The 25,212-nt window shown below is 33.8% G+C and overlaps 1 protein-coding gene across 5 annotated transcripts in view; it reads right to left on the bottom strand.

Annotated features, from left to right (window-relative positions):
• Positions 1-10,131: 10,131 nt before the first annotated feature.
• Positions 10,132-25,212, bottom strand: part of LOC143249271 (lysine-specific demethylase 4A-like) — a 71,862-nt gene continuing 56,781 nt past the window's right edge. For 4 of the 5 annotated variants that reach the window (XM_076498810.1, XM_076498809.1, XM_076498812.1 and 1 more), the window contains 2 exons: positions 17,997-18,089; positions 10,132-13,194 (listed from right to left, as the gene is read on the bottom strand). In XM_076498810.1, the coding sequence (XP_076354925.1) occupies positions 13,084-13,194; positions 17,997-18,089 (204 nt within the window). In that variant the 3' untranslated portion in view covers positions 10,132-13,083. Of the gene's footprint in view, positions 13,195-17,996; positions 18,132-25,212 lie in introns of those variants that run through there. The other variant, XM_076498811.1, reaches the window with a different exon arrangement.

Genomic DNA, 25,212 nt, shown 5'->3' with positions numbered 1-25,212 from the left:
CCTATAAATGACAGCAGCTATACATTACTGACTCATGGGTTCTCCTGTCCACGCTGTAGCTTACTTTTGTATGTAGGAAGCAAATTGTTCTCGACAACAAGTAAACATAAGTTCAGATAAATAAATTATTTACTCTAAAACTCTTAATACATCATGCCGGATCAAATTACTTTTGATTCACTATCGTTATATAACATTATTTTTTACTATACAGGTTACATTGTAGACACCACTCAGTAATATCACATAACCTTAAACACATGATTTATAAGCCCAATCACACACACACACACACAAAGTGTTCGTGAAATATATTGGTTATCAATCACTAACATCAACAATACTACATCACGAATAGAAAAAGGTGATTCCGATAACATGAAATATAGCATCAGAACAGGAAAATTTTAATTAAAATGAAAATTACAACTGAAAAAGATAGCGTTAGGTAACCAGTCCGATCATGTTCATGCAACGAGTGAATGCTGAAAGATAAAACCGGAAAACACCGTGAGAGCTAAGCTAAAGCCATGAGTATGTAATTTTTATTGGCTTTCAAGTACAATATTAACAACGTATTTCTGCTAATGACAGTTTATATTCCTAAATCCATGTTCATCTTTCTTCATCCGTTTCCTAACAACGAACTGTAACGGTTAACAATCTGACAGTTTTACTTATTATCGTACCTTTACACAGTTTGGTACATATATACACATAGAGATATGTAAATAAACGACCCTCGGCTACAGTGATGTTCGAAGTCATCAGGTTCGATTGAAGAATCGGTTCAATGACATTCTCTCTCCATTTTCACAGGAAGAACTGTCAAATTAAATCTTCTTGGAACATTTCCAGCTCGTTGAATAATACACACTCTCCGTGAAGGATATATAAATTGAGGATAAAGCTTTCAGTACTTCATAACAAGCCATGTCATAAAGCTCAATGATGTGGGCTCAGTGTAACATATGCAAGCTTCGCAACTTGTAGTTGCTTTAGTTCCAAGTTACATCTTCATTTCGTTTTGTGGCGATTAGCGGATAGATAAAGATCAAATTAGATCATTTGTTTTGTTTATTTTCATGTTTATGATTTTTCCAAGTCTGAAGTGTAGTACACGTTAAATATTGGCACGAAGACATCGAAAATCGAACAAGTGCACGAAAGCCATCAGTCGAACTGCAGGCCAATTTTATGTACCTATTAGTGTGCTGGTTTCATTACACTGCAAAACTATACATACATTTGGAATACAGAAAAAACATAGAAGCAAGATAAACTCTGTAAACTTCTGTAGTATCGTACAGGAAGTAAATCAAATGTACTGAAAGATAAATGGAAGATGTTTTGTGTTTAGTACAACTAAAAGGCACATAACATATAAAGTAGTAAGTAGTTTCTTGCATTCGAATTTGGATTTTTTCATGAAAATGTTCTATGACTATATGCAGAGAAAACTCTAAATCTTGACAATGAACGTCTTTTTAAGTTTTGATTTTCTTATAGTTCTTTCTCCTCATATACGTCACAATTAAATAATCTATTCGGATATTAGCGATGTGAAATACATAAGCTTTGGAACAGGTACGCAACAAGATTGCCAAAGACGGCACAGATCAGGGTTGTTGCTTTACAGGAAAAAGTATAAACGACTTTAAGACTTGAAATAAGGCTGTCTGACTACATTCCATTCATATACATGTGGAAGAAAGAAAATTATAATGTTGTTTTTTGTCTTATATTTGATATAGCGAATTATGAGCTATTATAACGGATTTTATTTATCTGCATCTGAATTTTAATTCAGGCACTCAGATTAATCGAAAGGTAGTGACGCTCTGTAGATGTTTATTTAAGATGGTATTTTTCAACTCTTATAATCAAAGGTGTTACGTCAAATATGTTTATGGTTGTATTTACAAATAAAAAAAATCTAAATCGTTATTACAACATATTGACTAAAGATGAAAAAAAAATATTCACAATGATTACACAGTTACGAGTGTTTTACAAGTTCAAATACTACAAATAGCAAACTTGTTAACTGTTTAACGACTTCGGTTTTATCTTAAACATTTTGTATATAAAATATTACGTTTATAATAGGTTTTATCCAATAATAAGCCCCTGGCGGCTCAAAGGTATGTCTCAGCTCTTATAACACTAAACACCGAGTTTCGATAACAACGCTGGGCGGAGCGCAGATAACCCGCACGTAGCTGTGAGGTCAACAGCGAACAATGAGCGTCTAAAGTTATACACTTTATGCATTTAAATTACTATATATATAACATCAACCACTTTTGATGCTTATTAGACTTCGCTAATGTAAACATAAATGCCATTATTACAGCCTGTCACTCAAAAGGATTCGATTTTTTTTTTTTTGCAACGTCTTTCGTGATTTACAAACGGTGATCAATTTTCAAACATAATTACGCAATAACATGAATAGTTTTGTTAAGTATCATTTTCAGCGAAAGCAATAAAACATGTTTAGCGTCGAAAAAATACAACTGACAATATTTTTGCTTTTATAACTGTGCTCGTATCAGCTTATTATTTTGCATGCAATGAGTCGTTCAGCAGATAATTTACGTTTACATAATACGATTAATCAAGTAGGAAAGTTTTCAGTAATCCGAGCGCCGTCAGAAGGCGATTTTTTCACGAGTGTATTCACCTCCGAGGAACTTTCTACATTCTCAAAGAAGTCAGATTTATCCATTTTTTTCTATCCTGAGGCTGTTTTCAAGTCATGATAGAAAAACAGACTGTGGCTTAAAGTTCAACGAGTAGACATTGGTATATATTGCACACAATAGTAACTGTCTACTTACCGTCTTGAAACATGCTATTTTTCTACAAGAAAATCATAGTACTCACTCGTTTGTGTGGCCACGTTAAGATGCAGAGATAACTACTGTAATTTATAAGTGGAGTAGTAACATATCAGACTATTTTATACTGACATCCTTCGGTGGAAATTCTTAGATGTTCAAAAACGTCATGTTATCTTCATCAACGTGAAACATTTTTAGCCTATTCTATCTATTCAATTGTGTTTGCATTCATGAATGTGATAACATCAATAACACACACAAACACACAGGTGGTCTTATCTATTGGGTAAACTAAGTAATTGTGAGGGAGCCCTCGATGCTATGCCTTTCACTCTACTTCTGAGTTTTCTTAACATTATGGGACCCAATTTACAAAATTCTGCCTGGAGCTCCAGAATGACTAAGATTGCCCCTGTATACATGTTTGTAGATAGTGTGGTATTTCTATGTGAATCTGGTTTCCTAAAGGGCAACGGGATATGTTCGCAAAATAACGAAAGATGTATTTCACAGTAATTCTGAGCTTCTCTAAATGAAAACGAAATGAACGGCCGTACACAGAGAAACAACAAATACGGAACTGTAGTAAATCACAAACACATTATGTACAGTTATTTTGGGTGCCGGGGGTCGATTTTCCTGAAGAGCCACTCGTTTTTATATCCAAACTGAATCGAAATAAATCGTATACTAGAATTACTAAACCTAATGTTACTTACTTCAAAGGCTTACCCAGGGCGACTAACACTACGCGGGTGTCTGATCATTCTTATTCAAATCGTATACCAGACTGACTAAATCTAACGTTATTTCAAATACTTACCCACAGCGACTAACACTTCCTAAAGTGACTAATTATTCCCATTCAAACTTTAAGGTAACTCGTTACCTCGAAGAATAGCTTGACCAACCACTGACGTGGACATTTACACAAAATACATCTATACATAAGCAGACTATGTGTAACAACAAGAAAAGAACAAAGAATAAAGACAACTCAAAGTTCTTGGTCATTTACTATATCAAAAATGTATATACACAGAATAATTTATTAATTCTGAAAAATACTGTATCAGAATAAGAATGTAGGAAACACACTGTATGATTATATACCGTAAGAGATAGTGAGAGTGTGGGTTTGTACGTAACGTAAATATAAATGAAGTTAATTGAATTTTCTAAACAAATCACATAATAATAACGAAAACTAAAATTTATTTTGAGACGTTTAAATACAGATCAGGAGTAGTAAGTTTTGTCAACAATAAACGCTAAATATAATGTTTAATGGAGAGCTCTCATGCTGACTGAAGAGATCATAGTAATTACTTAATTATAGCTTAAATTGCAGCAAAAACTCATAAATTACAAGTTATACTTAAACACACATCTCATACGTACAAACGATTACATCACATTAACTTACACATTAATTAGGTAGATTATATTACTTAAATTTATGACTGGGTAGATTGATTATACCATACTAATGTATAGAATGAATACACATACACTGCTGGCCAAAATCTTAAGGCCAATGAACATAAAGAAAAAATGCATTTTGCGTTGTTAGACTCAACCACTTATTTGAGTAGGGCTTCGAAAGATGAAAATATAAAAAGGGAAAATAAAAATAATTTTTTTTAGCAGTTAATAGGGAAATGTGATACTATGAAATTAGCCCAAATACAAGCTGGTCAAAAGTTTAAGACCATACCAAAAAGAAGTCCTACACAGGGTAGGAAATGCCCAACAAGAGGTCTCAATAGTAAGTTGCACGGCCGTCATTGCGAATAACTGCAAACATTCGCTTTGGCATGGTCAACATAAGCGTTTACAGATGGCTGGCTGGAATGTTATTCCAAGTGGTGAAGGTGGCTTCACGAAGATCATGCACTGTTTGGAACTGACGTCCATTTCTATAGACATTCCTTGCCATCCACCCCCAAACATTTTCAATATGGTTCAGTTCGGGCGAAAACACTGGATGGTCCAAAAGAATCACGTTATTCGCCATGAAAAAGTCCTTTGCCCTGCAGGCATTGTGGATTGCAGCGTTGTCCTGCTGAAAGTTCCAGTCATTTCCACAGCGAGGGCCTTCAGTCAATAAAAATGCTCTCTCCAACATGCCAACGTAGCCAGCTGCTGTTTGACGCCTCTGTATAACTTGAAGCTCCATTGTTCCATGAAAGGAGAAAGCACCCCAGAGCATGATGGAACCTCCTCCACTGTGTCGTTTAGAAAATGTCTCCGGTGATATATCTTTATCGTGCCAGTACCGTGAGAAGCCATTTGGACAATCCAGGTAAAATATTTTCTCATCATAGAACAAAACCTTCTCCACTTTTCTACATCCTATATTTGGTGATTCTCAGCAAAATTTAACCGAGCTGTTTCGTGGAGTGGATGTAGGCGTGGCCTTTGCAGACGTTTACGGTTTTTAACGCTTTTCTCTCGTAGATGCCGTCTTATTATTTTTGAGCTGCATTCTGCGTCCGTAAGGGTCTTAATCTGGTTCGACAATCGCCTGGTGTCTTGCCGGACAACCCGTCGAATACTCCTGCTCATCACCAGTGAAATTTTCTTGGGCCAACCACTTGAAATTCTCGTTCGGTATCTCTCAGGGTCTTTTAAGAAATTTGCAACAGCAGTTTTACTACGCCCAATCTCACCAGCGATGACACGTAGAGAGAGACCTTGCTTTTGCAGTTTGAAAATTCTGCCACGTTCGAACTCTGTCAACTTTTTAGCCTTTGCCATGTTTTTTACCCAATGTAACACAGGAGATGTCAGTTGGAGATGTTGACAATGCTAATGCTTGAACACAAATGATTAAATTTCGTTACATGTTTACCGATTAACGCTTCCTTTCAATATGGTCTTAAACTTTTGACCAGCTTGTATTTAGGCTAATTTCATGTTGTTCACATTTTCCCTATTAAATGCAAAAATGTTTTTTTTTTTCCCCTTTTCTTATTTTCATCTCTCAAAGTCTACTCAAATAAATGGTTGAGTCTAACAATGCAAAATGTATATTCTTTCTTCATGTTTATTAGCCTTAAAGAGTTTGGCCAAGTTTATTGTGACACACTAATGTTATATCGTACTAAAAGTATATTTAATTAGCCATAATTACTACCTAGTTTACTTTTATTTTCGATCTACATTTGGTAGTTTGATTTGATCGGAAATTAATATTAAGTTATACAAGGAATGAGTAGATACATTTTGATTTATGTATACTGTTATAATCAGGAATTGATTCTTCTCTTGACTATTAGAAAAGTTGAGCGGTAATGATACCACACAAATAACCAGTGTCCATTTATAAAACAAATGAATTGTGTTGAATACCCATGTGACTGTTTTCTTTCTCGACTTGAATAAAAATTGGATCTTCATGCTGATGGATTCATCGGATACACTACACTTTTCGGTTTCGTATGAATCACAAACAACGGACTTCGTCATTCTGTGGTTTTATACACAGTCATTGAGATTAGCGTAGAGTTCCGATATTTGTTTCTTCATACGGAGGAATATTGTGTTTTTAAGTTTCTTTTTTCTTTCCTGCAGTGACAATTGTGTATCACTCTTCCGTTTCCGAGGTGATCGTCTTGAAACTTGGAGGGCATATACTTTAGTCCCGTACACACAGTTTAGAGCGACGAATGTGAAACATTACAAAAAAAAAGAAGACATATACTATCCTGCGGTTCTATTTCCATAAACCCATAAAATTTGGTACAAAGTTCTCTAGAGACAATTCTCCCTCTCACACAAAATTTAAAGTAGACAGACTTGAAATTTGTCTTTTATAACTTACAAGTGTCAAATATAAAAACATATCACAAAATTCGGAATTTTAGCATCATATTTCCTTAGAGTTCGACCAATTTAGGTCACACTTTGCACAAGGATTCCTTACGACAGCCCCATCACAGAAAAATCAAATTCAAGCTTCTTTTTTTTTCCATTTTATAGAGAAAGAAGTTTAAAATATCCTCCAGAATTGTGGTTTTTGTTTTGCCATTCCTCTGCATCTAAATAAATCAAGATGACCTTTTGCACAAAAAAAATACCTTGTAACAACTCCCAGAAATTGAAGATGTATTTGAGATTTATGTCCGTATTTGGATTTCACAGATGTAAAAGATAAAACCAAATTTGCTATTCATATAATAGTAAGCTGTAAACCTAGTCATGTAAATGTTATAAAGGGTAATTACACTGCACAACAATTTTTTTGAAAAGTTTTTTGCTGATTGTGACAGGTACCTGGTGGGTATGCACAAATATAATTTTGGTTTTGCTTCATCACGTAGGAACTGTTTTCTTATAGCAGTCACATCGGGCTATCTGCTGAGCCCACCGAGGGGTTATCAAACCCTTTAGCGGTGTAAGTCCAGAGATATACCGCTGTACTAGCGGGGGGCACGTAGGAACTCTGAGAAATAGACAGTTAACTGTTTACCGGCAGTAACGTATTTAATTGCGTTTATGTTTCTAATATGCTATTAAGTTCAACATAATTAAAAGTGTTTTGCTCCTGATTTTCGTTTGTATTCAATGTCCGGTGCATCACGTTGCAGTATCCAACAGTAATCAGCAAGCATTGACGGATTCCAGTTGCCCCAATATCATTTTTCCATTGTAGCAAAACAGAAGATTTCGATGAAACGGTACGTGATGGGCAAATTTGGATGTGATTTTAGTAATCAGCAGCCAAAAATCTATAAGGAACATCTAACAGTGTTCAAGAAATAAAACCTTTGTTGTGTAGTTAATTAATAATGTATTCATTCGCATGATTTTTGAAGTTAAATATACATGTCAAAAAACAGGTCTTATTTGCCAAAAAATACAGATATGAGAAAATTTTTTTAGATAAGTTTCTGAATACTCAATACAAATATTTATAATACTTGGTGAGAGTAGGGTTGAGTGAGAGGCTAAAAACTAAATCCCCACAGTTCAATTTCAAAAAAGTAAAAATTAGTCTTAAAGACCAACTGACCAATGAGAATCTCTCAAAATCAAATTTGTCTGCACTGAATAGATCAGAATCAAACGAAAATTAACATGTCACGTTCGTTTCAACATGAAAACACTGCTGAAAGTAGATGATGAATATACACACAAGTTACATAAAATTAAGTGTTTATTTTAAATGAGTAGTCCTTATCTGAAAAACATGATTGAAATAAAAATGTTTTGGAAAGTATTTTTCTGTTGTTACAAGTGCCCAAATATAAGGTACACACAATATAGCAACAGCAATCAATTAAGTGTTTTTCTGCACACAATTAAAACGTTCACCAAGTCAAAGGGTTCAATAATTGTTCTGTGTACAGAAAGAGATGCTGCATTTTAACAGGGTGTTAAGAAAGTTTTTTGTGCAGCTTTGTCCGTTAATAAATATATAAGTGCACAGTGACTTTCCAAACACCCTGTATTTTAATGATTATACAAGCAGTTTGGTTTGGCTGTTGACACAAAGCTACACAATGGGCTATCTGTGCTACAGCCACCAAGAATATGAAAAATCAGTTTCTGATATTATACATTTTCAGTTATCAATGAGCCACTTGGGGCAATACACAAGTGCCAATCATTCATACTCATCGACATATTGATGTTAACAAGTGTGCAAGAATATCCAAATATTAAGTAAAAATACACCAAATTTCTTTGAATCATTACCTGTTTTCTACCATTCTTTGAGCCTATAACTCCAACTGTAAAGTTGGTTGAAATTGCCAATAACTGCCAGATTTTTTCAGCCTGAGATGTTCTCACTCCTGGTATTACCTGTACATTTTTTAAAATACTGTGAATAAATGTATTTACACAAACACTGGCTATCCTTTGTATCATAAAGTCACAATTTAGTACACTTCAATAAATACCTTTTCACTCTGTTAAGTATCTATCCCTCTGAAGTACGTATGTAGTTTATGTCCTTTTATTCTGACTTGAATACCATACTTTAGTGAAATCTACTGTATTCTGATGATCTTATCAAATAAAGAGGATGGGAGAGACAAACTGCAATTGCTTGTAAGAGCTGGTCTTTCTAGCTTATGTTGTAATCAAATTGCATAGTAACTGAAGTACCCATCTCTGATTGGAAGTTATGTAAAGACAATGATTAATAAAATGTTATCTTAGGACATGAAACATTACTTCTTTTACATCTAATTGTAAAAACTGCAAAACACAAAATGTGGAATCATACATTTGCACGTATCTCCACGTAAACTTGACAAACCTTCATACCAAATTTGGTGAAAATCCATCAACAGGAAAAAAAAAAAGAAGTAAAAAATACTCATAAAAACCTCCAAACTGAAAATCTATATTCATTTCCCATTGGCCCAATGAACCTTCATACCAAGTATGGTGAAGATCTATCTACAAGATGAAAAGTAGCAGTAAAAATGCTCCCAAAAAATTGCAAAATGCAAGTCTGCATTTCTCCAGGGATCTGATGTTGTTGTTGTTTTTTGGAATTTTGCACAAAGCTACTCGAGGGCTATCTGTGCTAGCCGTCCCTAATTTAGCAAAGACTAGAGGGAAGGCAGCTAGTCATCACTGCCCACCGCCAACTCTTGGGCTACTCTTTTACCAACAAATAGTGGGATTGACCGTCACATTATAACGCCCCCACGGCTGGGAGGGCGAGCATGTTTGGCACGACTCGGGCGCGAACCCGCGACCCTCAGATTACGAAGCACACGCCTTAACGTGCTAGGCCATGCCAGGCCCCAGGGATCTGATGTACCTCCATACCAAATTTGGAAATCAATCTACAGGAGCCAAAGTAGTGGTAAAAATGCAAAAATGCCAATAAAAACTGTAAAACACAAAATTTGTACATACCCTATGTAGATCTAACCAACCTCCACCCCAATTCTGCAAAGTAGTTACACAGGCATAAAATAGACAGTATTATTTTATCTATAGAGATTACGCATTCACTTCAATTTTGGAAAAAATCTCATTTCTTTTTATGATACTACACATACTCATCACTTTCCTATAACTTTCTTTCACTGTTAAAAAGGGCTAATTGTTCAAAGTACAAATATTGGTTCTATTTGTGTACAGTTATAAAGAACGTTGGTAAATTACTATAAAGTTACTGATTTTAACAAAATAAGCTAATGACAACAATTTGCACAGTTTATTGCTCCTAAGAAAACTGAGGATCCACAACCAAGCTGTAACTTTTGCTACATTTGTTTATGTTGATTTACTTTTTGCTGACATCACTTGAACCTAATTGTTATATAATTCTTTTTATTAAACCTATTAATGAATAAAATAATTTACCAATGCACTCAAACAGCTTCAAGGTTACAGTGTAACACAAAGCAAATTAACCACAAAAATTCAACATGCACAGAACTTGTGTAACAAACATGTATTTATATATATATATATTTAATTTTATTAGCAAGGAGTTTAATATACAAACTTAATGACCACAGCTTTAAATACCAATAATCATGGATGAGATCTGCTACAATACAATTAAAAATTAACAAAATTATCCACACTATATAAAGATTTGTAACAGTGGAATTAAAAAAAAATGCAAGAAAGACAAAACTGGCATGATTCACAGCTACTGAAAGTTAAAAGAAAACAACTATACACTGATTTTTAACACTGATGAAATCATGCATATGCAAAGTACAATATACGGTAAGTGCAACAGTTGTCCTTTCTGACTTTTATCATGTGAAAAGTGTTTCCAGAAAAGCAAATAAGATCTTATAAATCAAATAATAAAAACAATTTTACAATAATAAGAATGTTAGTTTTTAATGAAGAAATTTGATTACTGCAAAAACAAATTAAATAAGTTCATATACAGGAGAAAAAGACTGAGAAAACCCAACCCTAAACACAGTTCTTACATGTTTCAAGGTGGAATGCTTAGAAATTTCACTGAAATAAATAACTCCCCATTGAATTAAATGTTTCATCTGCTATACTATCTATACCCAATTATAGCTGTTCTGATCATAAATTGTTTTCTCCAAACATTTTTTGGTTGTGCAAATTTTGACTTCTTAATAGAAGAATATATACACATATATTTTATAACAATATTATGTTCCGAAATTGTTATCATTATGAAATACACAACTTTTGCTGTAAGTTTCTATCACAATTAGGTAATTTTATAGAAACAAATAAAGAAAACACCAAATGTAAAAACTACTCATTTTAGAACGTCTTTTGATGTCACTGAATTAGTAAAGTATGTTAAACAAAGATTTAAGTTGTACCTACAAACTGAGAAACTCTTCAGTAGAAATTACAGTTAAAAAGATAAACTGCTTAAAAAAAAATAAAGAGAAAGAGAAGCCATAGGTCATCAGCAGGGTATCCTCATTGGAAGTAGTGTTTTTAGCCATGATCCAATTTGGATTCCATAGCTATTCAACACCTGTATTATTGTTTATAACACATCATTGTCTTAATAATCTTTAAAACCTTTTAAAGCATATAAAAATTTGATGTGGTGTTGATATTTAAAACAACTGGATAATAAATGAAATCTATAGTACCTTATAATTGTATTTTATATGCAGTAGTTTGTTTCTGAGATAGCATGAATTAACTTATTTATATTAATACACTGACTGTAACTACAGAGATGTAATTTGGCTAAAGGGAAAAACTTTATTATATTCATGGTAGTGGTGCTTACTAATAGCACACAAAAGCACTAAAAGACAACATTAAATACAACGTTCTACATCATGAGAAAAAATTCATGACTACTTCATGGTTGTTCATAATGCATATTGATTTTGTGGTGACTTAAAATATTAATCACATTATAACTTAATATTTTGGGTTCCATGACTTTTCTTTTGATCATATGATTGTAGCACAAATGTTTGAGCTATAATTCACAACAATGTGTGAAAAAGCTCAATACTTGATAAGCAATGAGACAGACAATGTAGAAGCACAATCACAACTAATATTAAGTTAACCAATTCAACAGAATACATATCTGCAAGTGTTCAGAGTTTTTTGGATTCTTCCTTAAAACCATTTTACAATTTCTTAACTGAATAAAAGTTAGACACAAGATTCAATATAATTTCTCATTTTTGACAGCAGCTACCAAATTTGACCAATTTCATTTAAATAACATTAGAAAATATCTGTTACTTCAAAAACAACAGTATCCACACCACATTCATAGCTAGTAACAACTGCAGCTATCCACTGGCATTAAACCAACACAAAACTGATAGTCAAGCTTTGATATTTTTACCACTTCTCTAACTTCTTTTGAAAGTTGGTAATAAATAATTGAAATTTAATATTCACACAACCTGCATAACTCAACAAAATGAATGTAATGTTCTACAAAACTTCCTAAAATATGATTTCTAGCACTAAGATTTTCATATATATAAAAAACCTTTCAAATAAACATTTCACCATGAAACATGAGAAATATGTTTTGAAAGAAAAGAAAATGAAATAATACAATGCATTGATAGTTAACTTTTACATTTTATATACTTCATTAAAAATACAGGTGTGTGTGTATCTGGTAAAAGAAGAGCAAAATATAAGAATGAGTGACTTCTAAAAAAAGGATAGTCAAACTGGCTCTTAAATAGTACTAAATGCAAACATCACTTTACAGCTATTTGCCATGTTTACTATAATTCTAATTCATAAAATATATATAACTGAAAAATGTAAAGCTAATTTCTTAGATACAAGTTAAAATCTTAAGTAAGAAAGAAAATCAACAAAACAGCTGTCATGGTACTAGGTTTAGAGGGCTGAATTTTCTCACTTAATATACAAATATACATATGCATTTAAAACTTCAATGAAGTTACACAAAACAAACTCAAAAAAGGCATATTACTTAAATCATCTTGCTTTGCTTCTTATTTTGAAGACAAACGAATGGTATTTTTTGATGAATGCAAGTATCTTCCTTAATAGGTCTTAAATGATTCTTCTCAAAGATAGTGAGACATTTATAAAATGTCAAATTCCACAGTGAATGACAAGTCTGTATACAGTTTGATGAAGTCTACCACTGCTCAGTGACATAAAACAAACTTTATTCCAAAGAGTCAGAAATGTCAAAATGAAAGATGTGCAACGAAGAATGGTCAATCTTTTCGAACCATATTCTGATAAAAGTGCAAGGATGATGTATTGTGATGAATGTTTCAACAAATTACAAAGGCAATATGTCATCTGATGAGTACTTGGAGTTGGCAATACGAACACGTTTTCCATTGATGCCCTCTTCTTGAAACAAGTGATGCTGAGACTCTGTAGCAGTAGACTAAAACAAGACATGAGAATCCTTTAATAAGATAATAAGAGAAAGCTAAATTTCTTTTACTTTGAAAATTAACATTAAAATGTAATTACCAGCTATTTAATTTTTATAAAATTTGCTAAGAGAAATAAAACTTCATTTACACTAATAACACTTTAATATTTTTTAAATTCCATGTTATCCCCTCACACTTTTCTGAAATTGCTATTTCCAGAGCATCTATAATTGTCTGGTGATACTTGATGGGTTTGTTGGTTGGTTGATTTAGTGTTTTATGGCAAAAAGCAGCTAGGCCATCTGCGCCAAATGATACTTGATGGGATATAACACATCTTCCAGAAGTTCTCTTGTATACTAAAATTTGGTGGCAGTACATGTTAAATGATTTAATCCCTACACATCATAAAATCATTTTATAGGCTGTAGAAGTTTGTATGTCTACTAAAGCTTATGGCTGTCCAAATCATGTTTTTACATATGTGCATTAAATTAGGTTCTAGTATAAAAATGGAGTTGGATAAGGCTTCACATTTTTTTCAGGTAAATAAGTATATATTTATTTAACTACAGAGTGAATCAAAACGTAACTCTAGAAAGAATATTGCTCCACATGCTATTGATCTATTAAACATGTTATTGACATTACTGCAAGAAAACTGTTTTGTACCTTGCTATAAGTGGAAGAAAACTCATTGGAGTTTTGGTATATAGGATGGTCTTATGAGTCAGTTTCTAACTTTAAACTGATATTCAGATTCAGCCCAAAGATTTACAAGTTTTGCAGTAAATGAGAACTGAGACTCAATAGTTGTCTTCTGGTATTGTTGATGATAATCTATCTTACTCGGATACCCAAGCAACTGTATATTGGCTTGAAAGCAGTTACATATTATGTTGCACCTTCAGACATGTACCCAATTTGTAACAGGTAACTGTGATTAGCTAGTGTCTATTCTATAAAGAAAACTATCTAATATGCTAATGACAAGACTCTTGCTGTTACAAATTGTACTTAATTAATGTATTAATTAATTAATATATTAATATTTATTTTTTAAGTTCTACCAATAAATTCACAGTTGAATAAAAAGAAAGTATAAAAACAACAAATAAATAACAAGCTAACTGTAAATGTTGAACCAAACAGAAATAAATAAATATAAACTTAAAAACCAGAAAAAAAGTATAAAAAATCTAGGAGTGCAATGTTTACAATTTAAACATCCAGAGACAAAATTAAAATTTTGAGCAATTTTTGAATTTTTATTCATTAAATAATTTAAATGAGTATTGCATAATTATAAAATATAAATTCTATAATATACTTGAGTAATATATTCTATAAATATGATTAGTTGTTAGAGAAATTTTGAAAATGGGGTTGTGTATGTGCACTTGGAATGATCTAAATACTTATCAGTTCGGAAAGAGTTAATTTAGTAAAAATTCAAATATTAAACTTTCACAACAGGTCACAGGTTAAAGGACTTCAAGTTGAAGTTGCATTCATTTATTGAACTACTATTTTATGAATTTATGTCAATAACTTTAAAAAACTTTAATTGTAAATTATAATTCAAACATTATTATTATATATTTCTTAACTTAAAGGTAAATATTAAAATAACACATCTAAATACTGATTTTAGTGAATGCAGCACTGTTTAAAACTAGATGTTTGTGATGTCAAAATACTAGATCTATAGTTTTGTACCAGTGAGGAAATCAAATTATCAATATTATCAAGCTAGAATATAAAATAAGAACCTCACATCTTTTTATTTTGCTGAAATGTGGCTTATGTAGTGTATCAAACACAATGACCCCATTCACCTCTTTATTTTTGAAAACAGTCCCTTACATTCACTTACTTCAATATATGACACAAGATTAACCAATCAACAGCTTAGAATTTTCCCAGTGTCTTTCTCAGCAATTTTATGGTGTGAAAAGTCTTGACACATTCTTTTGATCCAAGATATCAAGGAAGTAGGTTGTGTATTTAGTCTGCTTAAAGTTTAATATTTTTTAAAATCAAAATACATCTTAGTTAAGTTTACTAAATTATAGTGGAATTCTATGATATCAGTGTAGTTATTTAACTGTATATATAAAACCTAAAAAAAAATTATTCTAAAGAAAAAAAAAGGCTTAGCAATCTTTATTAAACAACAACCAAGTACAAAGGTTGTTACAAAAAGAGATAACTGTCTGCTTTGCTTTTTGATTTATTGTTTACATTTTTAGAAAAATAAGCTTCATATTTCTAAATAGTAGCAATCTTTATACATTATATATACAGTGCTGGCCAAAATCTTAAGGCCAATGACCAAAGAAAAAATATGCATTTTGCATTGTTAGACTCGACCACTTATTTGAGTAGAGCTTCAAAAGATGAAAATAAAAAAGAGAAAATAAAAATAAACTTTTGTAGCATTTAATAGGGAAAATGTGAACACTATGAAAATAGCATAAATACTAGCTGGCCAAAAGTTTAAGACCATACTGAAAGGAAGTGTTAATTGGTAAACACGTAACGAAATTTAGTCATTTATGTTCAAGCATTAATGTTGTTAACATCTCCCACTGACATTTCCTGTGTTACATTGGGTAAAAACAAGGCCAAGGCTAAAACGTTGACAGAATTTGAACGTGGCAGAATTTTTCGAACTGCAAAAGCAAGGTCTCTCTCAATGTGTCATTGCTGGTGAGATTGGACAGAGTAAAACTGCTGTTGCAAATTTCTTAAAAGACCCTGAGAGATACGGAACGAGAATTTCAAGTGGTTGGCCCAAGAAAATTTCACCGGTGATGAGCAGGAGGATTCGACGGGTTGTCTGGCAAGACACCAGCCCATAGTCAAACGAGATTAAGGCCCTTATGGACGTAGAATGCAGTTCAAGAACAATAAGACAACATCTACAAGAGAAAAGCTTTAAAAACAGCAAACGTCTTCAAAGGCCACGCCTCCTTCCACACTGCGAAACAGCTTGGTTAAACTTTGTTGAGAAGCACTAAAGATGGGACATAAAAAAGTGGATGAAGGTTTTGTTTCCTGATGAGAAAAAGTTTAACCTGTATGGTCCAGATGGCTTCTAACATTACTGGCATGATAAGGATATTCCACCAAAGACATTTTCTACACAACACAGTGGAGAAGTCTCCATCATGATCTGGGGTGCTTTCTCCCTTCATGGCACAGTGGAGCTTCAGGTTATACATGGGCATCAAACAGCAGCTGGCTACATTGGCATGTTGGAGATAGTATTCTTATTGACTGAAGGGCCTAACTTGTGTGGAAATCACTGGATCTTTCAGCAGGACAATGCTGCAATCCACAATGCCTGCAGGGCAAAGGACTTTTTCATGGCGAATAATGTGATTCTTTTGGACCATCCAGCACTTTCGCCCTGACTGAACACTGTTGAAAATGTTTGGGGGTGGATGGCAAAGAAAGTCTATAGAAATGGACGTCAGTTCCAATCAGTGCATGATCTTCGTGAAGTCATCTTCACCACTTGGAATAACATTCCAGCCAGCCATCTGCAAACGCTTATATTGACCATGCCAAAGCGAATGTTTGCAGTTATTCGCAATGACGGCCTTGCAACTCACTACTGAGACCTCTTGTTGGGTATTCCCTACCCTGTTTAGGACTTCTTTTTGACATGGTCTTAAACTGTTGACCAGCTAGTATTTAGGTTAATTTTATAGTGTTCACATTTTCCATACTAAATACTAACAAAGTTTTTTATTTTTATTTTCGTTTTTCTTATTTTCATCTTTCAAGCTCCACTCTAAAACGTGGTTGAGTCTAGCAATGCAAAATGCATATTTTTTCTTTATGTTCATAGGCCTTAAGATTTTGGCCAGCAGTGTATATAATGTATAATAATTGATATGTGACTGTATATTACAAAATGCTAATCTACTAAAATCCAGCCAAGATAGGGAAAAACTGAAGGTCAGTTTTATGTTACTGGATATGCAACATAAATCCACATGCACCGCATGAATGCAAGGCACGTAATGTTTGGTATGCCTGTAAGGTCAATATAATAAAAAAAATAAATATATAGCATTATAAGATGTAAGCTGCTTAGACTAAAATTTGTATTTTTGTGTTATTATATGTAGTCAATCTAGCACAAAAAACATAATTTATATTTCCTAATTTTTTATGATAGTTACAAGGTTGGTAAGTTAGAGTATAAAAAATGATGTAAAATATAAAGTCTTACTGAATACAAATATTGAAAGTGTGTTTAGAAGGCTTTGGAGATTATGCAAATAATATTTGAGACTTTTGGGGTGAAGGATAGTTTTTAATCGTGCTATGAAATCACTTTGCCCTCAGACTAGTAACAAAACACTATTTTCACAAACAAATCTTAAGTACAAATATTTCATTAAAAAATGAAATTTTTTGAATACAAAATCCTTGTAATTTTTAGTAAAATTCTACTAAATTTTCTGAAAATACATATGCTGTATTAAAAGCTATAGTGCAAATATTTTTATGTGTTGACAAACTTGTGTATATTATACCAAGCCTGTAGTGAAAGAATTAATGGACACAACTTACTTTTAGTCAAAACTAAAAACAGTCTTACAGACTTCTGAATAATACTTATTGTAAAAAACAAATCTGCCTTACATTTAAGTTGTATTATGTCTCACTGCTTATTAAACTTAGCACATTCAGCTTTACTTTTATTTATGCTTGTTTTATTAATTACATTTTAAAACTATTTTTCATATTTATTTTATTTATTATTTGCTAATTAACATAAGAAAACACATACCAGCTTAGACTTCACTGCCTTTGGAAGTTCCTCATCTTCAGTGAAGAATGCTTCTCTTTTCAACCTGTTTTCCATACCATTCTCAAACTCAACCTGGAAGAGTCAGCTTTGAGTTACATCGACAAAAAATAAAAACTGCAAATAAAATTAACACCTAAGAATTACCATATATAAGTAAAAAATCCACAAATTATAATCTTAACCTTTCTTTTGAAGTACAAACTTGTTATATAGCAATCATTATATATAAAATTGTGTGTTTTATATGTACATAGTGTGGATATATATAATCACAATTTCATCAGAACACCTCAACAACAGTTGTCATTTTATCAGCTTTTCACACACACAGAAAAAATTACTTATTTGTTACTGAAATTATTGAAAATTACAATTAAAGGATACTATTATAACATTAGCATGCAAATAACATCTAACCATTCTTACTGTTAAATGGCAATAGTTTTTTGCCACATTGCTTTATACTGAGTGGATTATCAGGTTAATACTGAAACACTGTTAATGAGATATGTTAATAAGACATCATTTAATCACATGTAATACACCATGTGCAGTGTGTCTGAAGAAAATTTCTTACAAATACATAATTGTGAAACAAGAAAATATCTTCAGAGGTGGAATAACCTGTAACAAAATCTGCCAACACTACTGTTATACTACCTGATGGACAAATTATGGCCCACCACTAAAAACAGACATTCATTGTCATAAAAAACAGTAAAGTATTTTATACATATTCAGCTGACTACTGTACACCTGTAGTTGTCACCCAAGAAAATACTACACTTGGTTCTTTCTGTTCTAGCAGGAATTTTCTCTCTCTATTTTAGATTTGAATACATTGGTTGCCAAAAACTAATATCTCACAATATTCATATGTTTGTACATGATATGTTTGGCAGGATAAAACACTGGTACACTGATATTACCACAATAGTGCCATATGTGTATCCCAGAGCCAACTCAGACTACATGCATGCAATGGCCACTTGTCAAACCAATAGAAATTGTATCCCTTATGCTGAGTTGACTCTTGCATACTCTGATACAATGTTGAAAACATTCATACATGAATGCAGCCATATGATATGGCTATAGTGTACAAAAGATTTAGAAATGCATTGGATTTCCTTCACAGAATGGAAGTGAAAATCACAATGTCTATCTTTCTGCTAAAGGGATAAAACTAACATCCTACAGATTAATACATATATCTAATCATAAAACTTCAAGTGCTGAAAGCAATAAATAATCTCAAAAAGTATTGGAAGCTACTGTACAATTATTTACAGACCTATATCTTCCTTTCATATGGGAATACATAAGAACAAGCAGTGCTCTTTAGAAATATCAGCCATCTCTCATGCAAATCATAAAAGCTGAAGAAACAACCTGACACACTCCAACAGACTTAAGAGTCCAAAGGTATAGTTTGAAAAAAAAAAATGGAACAAGTAATATAACTTTGCATTTTCTAAAGTTGTCTAATGAATGTCTCTTGTCAAAGCCAAAATATATACTAGATGATATCACATGCATATATGTACAAATATACTTAAAACCTGAATGTATGTATGTGGGTTAACAGATAAATGGATGGACTTCTTTCAGTAAAGATTCAGTCCTATCCTTTATCCAATGAGGTGGCCCCTAAATGGACAATAGTTAACATAACCCATTCTGTGTATGAACCTGATATCATGTGGAAAGAGTCGCTGGTGCCTTGCACACTGTTTTTTTCTTTTAACAGCAAAGCCATAAGGCTATCTGTTGTGTCCGTCACAGCAAATGAACCCTGTTTTTAGCATTATAATTCCATAAACTTACAGCTGTTCTACTGGGGAGGAACTGCACACTACAACAGTATAATGTGGTTACTTACAGCACTTCCAAAGAATCAAAGACTAAATACGAAAATACAGTGTATCTATGCATTGCATCTACAGACAAGTTATGGACATAACTAGAACAATTTTATGAGCTCATTTTTGATCTTCAGTATTTGTGGGAAAAGTTGAAACTAATACATATATACACAAATAAATAAATTCAACTGGTGAGAAAATCTCCATCTTATAGAATCTTACAGAAGTTAACATTTAATTCAAGCTTTATTCAAACAGAGCCAAAATATAATAACGATTTAGAACATAGACCATAAATTTAGCTCTATAACAAATTACATACATTCATCTAAAAATCTGGATAAGAGTCTTATAATTATCCTGGCAGATATTAGCCCTGGATTCATAAACTCAGCCAGTTCTTTGTGCTGTCTTACTACATTCATTCATTTATTTTTTTCTTTTTATTCCATTCCTGTTTTGTTTTTCTAACACTGCTCAACTGCATAAGTTACAGAACCTATACCAAAGTTACCTGCCAAGTGGTGCCTGTTTACATCCTACAGCTCATATCTGAGATCATACCATAACCCTATCGCAACAAGTTAGCACCTTTCAAGCACTGAGTTCACATCCTTAATATCAAAATTTAGGCAAAAATAATAACTATTTTAACAATTTGCAAATCATTCATATTTTAAATCTGATATTTTTATATCTTTTAGTTAATGTAATGTGCAAAGAAAAATTTAAAAATATTCAAACTTTCACATCTGTGATGTTGTGAAGAGTCTCCTTGTAAACAATGCATTCACAGATAAAAACTTTTCATTCTAAAATAGATTTATATCTTTTAAGAAACTATAACACCACAAAAATATAATTCCTAACATACTGTTTTTCTTCCAACACTGAAATTCAATTGGATAGAGCATATTATAAACTATTTACAACAATGTAGAACAAATAAAGGGGGCTGAGCACTAATTTGAGGTTTTGCAACATGCTGACTAGCTATAGCTCCTTTAGGGGTGAGTAAAGGAATCTAATGGGATGTTTAAAACACTTAGGAACAAACCACAAATGTAGGAAATGTTTTTGTGATAAAATATGCCTTTTTGAAACCTAAAGAACTTTTTTTCTATAACAAGACAAAGTCGCTCAGTTAAGTTTAACAAATATAGTAGCAGTAACAAACAGTAGCAAACATTCTGATGACTCAAAACCCTATGTACTGAACATTGTTGTTCAATCACATTTAAACAATGCACACAAATAAGAGCTTATTATTTATTGGATTGGTTGGTTGATTGATTTGGTGTTTTATGGCACAAAGCAGCTAGGCTATCTGTGCCAAATATCCCGTAAAAAGTTAAAAATTAAAGTAAATTTAGTAGAATTCATAAAAGGAAATTGAGGTAAAACAAAACAAAGTTAAAAAAAACATAAACAGCATAAAACCAATGTTTACATCTAGTGTACAATGTCAAGAGAAAACTACAGTAATTTAAGCTGTAAAAGACTTTCTATAGCATAATTGTAATTATTATAACTTGTCAGGAAGACTAACAGTTAATTAAAAAATCACCATCAGTCACCTAAAGTTGGCCATTCTAGTCCTGGTTTCAAATTATTTGACATTACAGCCATTTTCTAATTACAAATGAAACTACACGGACTGTGATTCTTAAAAGAGAATCTCTTTAAAAAAGGTCAAATGAATAAATTAAAAAACTTAATTAGCATTAAAAAGATTGATGGCCTTTAAAAAACTAAAAACATTACCAAGGTGGACAGTGTCACCATCGCCAATAACAATGTTTAACGTTACGGATAAACCTTGGGACAAAACATGTTTAAAATGGTGCAGTTGTGAAGAATCATAACAATGGCAACACAGTGAAATGCGGCTTACTGTGACCAGGGTGTTACAAAGACTACACACTGAAGCACCAGCAATGCTATCCAAGGACAGACCCAATTCATCCAATTGCGGCTGGATATGAACGCCAAAAAGAACAATGGCAGATCATCTGTTCTGAAAAAGTATGGGCCACCGAGGAATGAAAACAACCCCAGGTGGGATGCTTTTGTAAGGAACGAAGTTTTGAAGCATATAGTAAAGACAGTTGCAAATGGCAGAGGTGCAAAGAAGGTTCATGAGACTATGTATAAGTTCTGATCTGGGGAAGTGCATAAAGCCCCAGTGCAGAGCCATAGACCAGTGGTCCACAGTTGAGTTTCAATCAAATAAGAGAATGATATATCTTTCGCACAGAACCAAAAGTGATCTGCTCCCCAAGTGATGAAAGAGAGGACAAGGAGGATATTCAGTGCTCTTGTATATTTGACCAGTAGCTGCTTGATGTGTGGTAAATAGGTCAGCTTACGGTCAAAGATAAGCCTCAAGAACTTTGTCTCAGTGACCACAGGCAGCACAACTTCATCAATATGGAGTTCAGGATCAAGGTGAATACCCCGTTGGTGGCAAGAATGCATGTAAACAGTTTTAGAGAAAAGTTAAAGCTGTTTGCTGTAGTCCACTTCAGTAAACAACTGAGGGCAGTCTGTAGCTGCTGCTCAATATACCTCATGTTTGACAACTGACATGAGATGTGAAAGTCATTGACATAGAGCCCATAAGAGGGAGTTGTTCAGTGATGGCATTATCTTTTATACTGAAAAGTGTGACACTCAAAATACAGCCATGAGCTCAGGACTCCAAGTTCCTGTAGAAAAGAATAGGAAAGTGTCGAATCCATAAGAACTTAAAATCTCCTGTCCATTATAAAATTTTTAATAAAAATGGGCAAATGGCCACGTAACCCATATGCACGGAGGTCTCACAAAATGCCATACCTTCATGTTGTATCATAGGCCTTCTCAATTTCTCAAGAATACTGATAAAAGATGTTGTCATTTGAGAAAAGTCTTTCTGATTGGTGTTTCAAGCTGAATCAGGTGATCCACAGTGGAGCTCCGTCATCACAACCCACACTGATTGGGCGAGAAAAAATTGTTTGATTCGAGAAACCAAACAAGATGAGCATTAACCATCCTCTCTAAGGTCTAACAGAGACAGCTCATCAAAGCAATTGGACGGTAGTTTGAAGGAATCTTGGGATCCTTCCCAGGCTCAGAAAAAGGTAAGACAACAGCCTGGTGCAAGGCATCAGGAAAAACATTCTCCTGCCAGAAAAATAGCAAGAGAAGCTGGAGATAGATGGTGCAGCATTTCATAGTGTACATCACAAGGTCCAACTGATGTACTGCCACACCAGTGAAGGACCAGTTTGAGTTTAACCAGTGTAAGAGGACGAGTATAATCATAGAGACAATCAGCTCAAAAGGAAAGAGGTGGCTGCTCTACCCAAGTCTTAATTGCTAAGAAGATGGAGGAAAAAGCAGAAGTGCTTTCACCTAGAGTATAGGCAATGCTTATGGTATTAGCTGCTTCCTGGCCATCAGAGAGGAAGATCGAGAGGAGGACAGAATTATATTGTCCACTGACCACTGATCTTGTCCCATATAACTTTGGAACTGGCAGTGGAAGATATGTTAATTGTGAACTTAATCCAAGATTCCTTCTGGCTTTGACATCTTACACACCAAGCATGTGCAGTATGAGAGTGTGGTATACCTATAAAAAGTATCCCAGGCCCGTTTTCGAGCCTTCTGTACCATGTGGCAGGCAAGATTCTGCCATGGATGAGGATATAGTGTAAAACGTGTCGAGGTTTTAGGAATACATTGAGCAGATGCTTGTATAATACAGTCAGTCACTGCTGGCACACATTCACCTACTGATGGCTTACAGATGATGGCAGGATCAAGTTCTGTAAGAACAGTGAAAGAGGGCCAGGTGGCATGATCAGCTTTCGCTGGTGCACGTGGGTCGGGTGGCATCGACCATGGCCAGTTTCTCTCAAAATTATAGGAAAATGATCACTGCCTTGTGGATTATCGTCAACCCTCCATGAAAAATGAGAGAATAACAAAGGAGAACAAACTGAGAGAACAACAGCAGTAAAGTATTGACTAGGTGCATGAAAATAAGTAGAAGACCCTTCCCCTATCAATATCAGCACTTCCCCAGAGATGATGATGTCCATTAAAGTCCCCCAGGATTAAAAAGGGAGATGGAAACTCTTCAATGAGAGCATCAAGGTCTTATTGATCATGTCTCTCCAGGCAACAGGTAGAGAGAACAAACAGTGATGGTATGACCCAAGGAAACACAGATGGCTATGGCCTCCATGGGTGTGTTGAGTGGTAAAGACAGGATAGGCACATACTGATCAACCAACAGTGCCACCATTCCATGTACTTGTCCATCACACAGCCTGCCATTTCTGTATAAAGAAAACAACCAAAAGGTGACGGTATCGGCAGGTTTCAGAAATGATTCCTGTAAGGAAAGACATATAGGATGGTAGGAAGCATTCAGTGTTTTGATGCCATCCAGATTAGAACGTAAACCTCGACAGTTCCATTGTATCAAGGTGGCCATTTTTACTTATGTGTAGACAAATTGGGTGGAGAACCCTTCTGTTTACCACCATGTATTTTTTCTTTACTGTATTTATTCGAGGGAGGTCTATTGACCATCATGGATCCTGCCCTGGGTCGATTGGGCAGGTCTTTGCTGTTGAAAGGGGATTCCAGTGAATGAAGACATGAACGAATGATCATTTTGCATCTTGGGGAAAGAGAAGATATATCTTAGGAAATGCCTGAACCCAGAATGAAAGGAAGTGGATCTTGGGATTTGCTGGAATGTATGTTAGGGACAGAGATGGGTATTGACATTGATTCATCAAATTTTTTTTACTATGGAGGTCAAAAGACTTTTCATTTGTTTTGAGAACAGTTCTTTTGGAGGCACAGAGGGATCTGTCTGCACTTCCACTGTAGTTGTGGAATGAAGTGCAGCAGCATATGTCCAAGATGAAGTGGTGGACAGCAACTTTCGAGCCTCAGGATAAGTAATGTTTGAGTGACCAAACTGCTGACACTTGAAACATCTGAGAAGGTTTGGAATGTATGGCCATACCCTGCAATTAAGATAACCTGCCTTGATGGTGGCAGGTGGACATAGTGATGTAAATGTCAGAACAAGGATACTGGTCAGCATCGTAATTCCATCTTTGCGAGTGGAGATACACCTCACTGCAGAAACTTCTTGAGTGGAGAAACTAGCAAGAATCTCTGACTCGGGAATGTTCTTCAAATCCCTCTCAACAACAACTCTTTGTGACAAATTCAAAGTAACATAAGGTGTAACAGCAATAGGTGTATCCCCAGTTGTCTTTGAATGCAAGAGGAGTTCACTGCATTGAGATGTGGATGTT

Source organism: Tachypleus tridentatus, chromosome 4 (assembly GCF_004210375.1).
Source record: "Tachypleus tridentatus isolate NWPU-2018 chromosome 4, ASM421037v1, whole genome shotgun sequence".
Taxonomy (NCBI): domain Eukaryota; kingdom Metazoa; phylum Arthropoda; class Merostomata; order Xiphosura; family Limulidae; genus Tachypleus; species Tachypleus tridentatus.
This window is presented reverse-complemented; position numbering and strand designations above follow the sequence as displayed.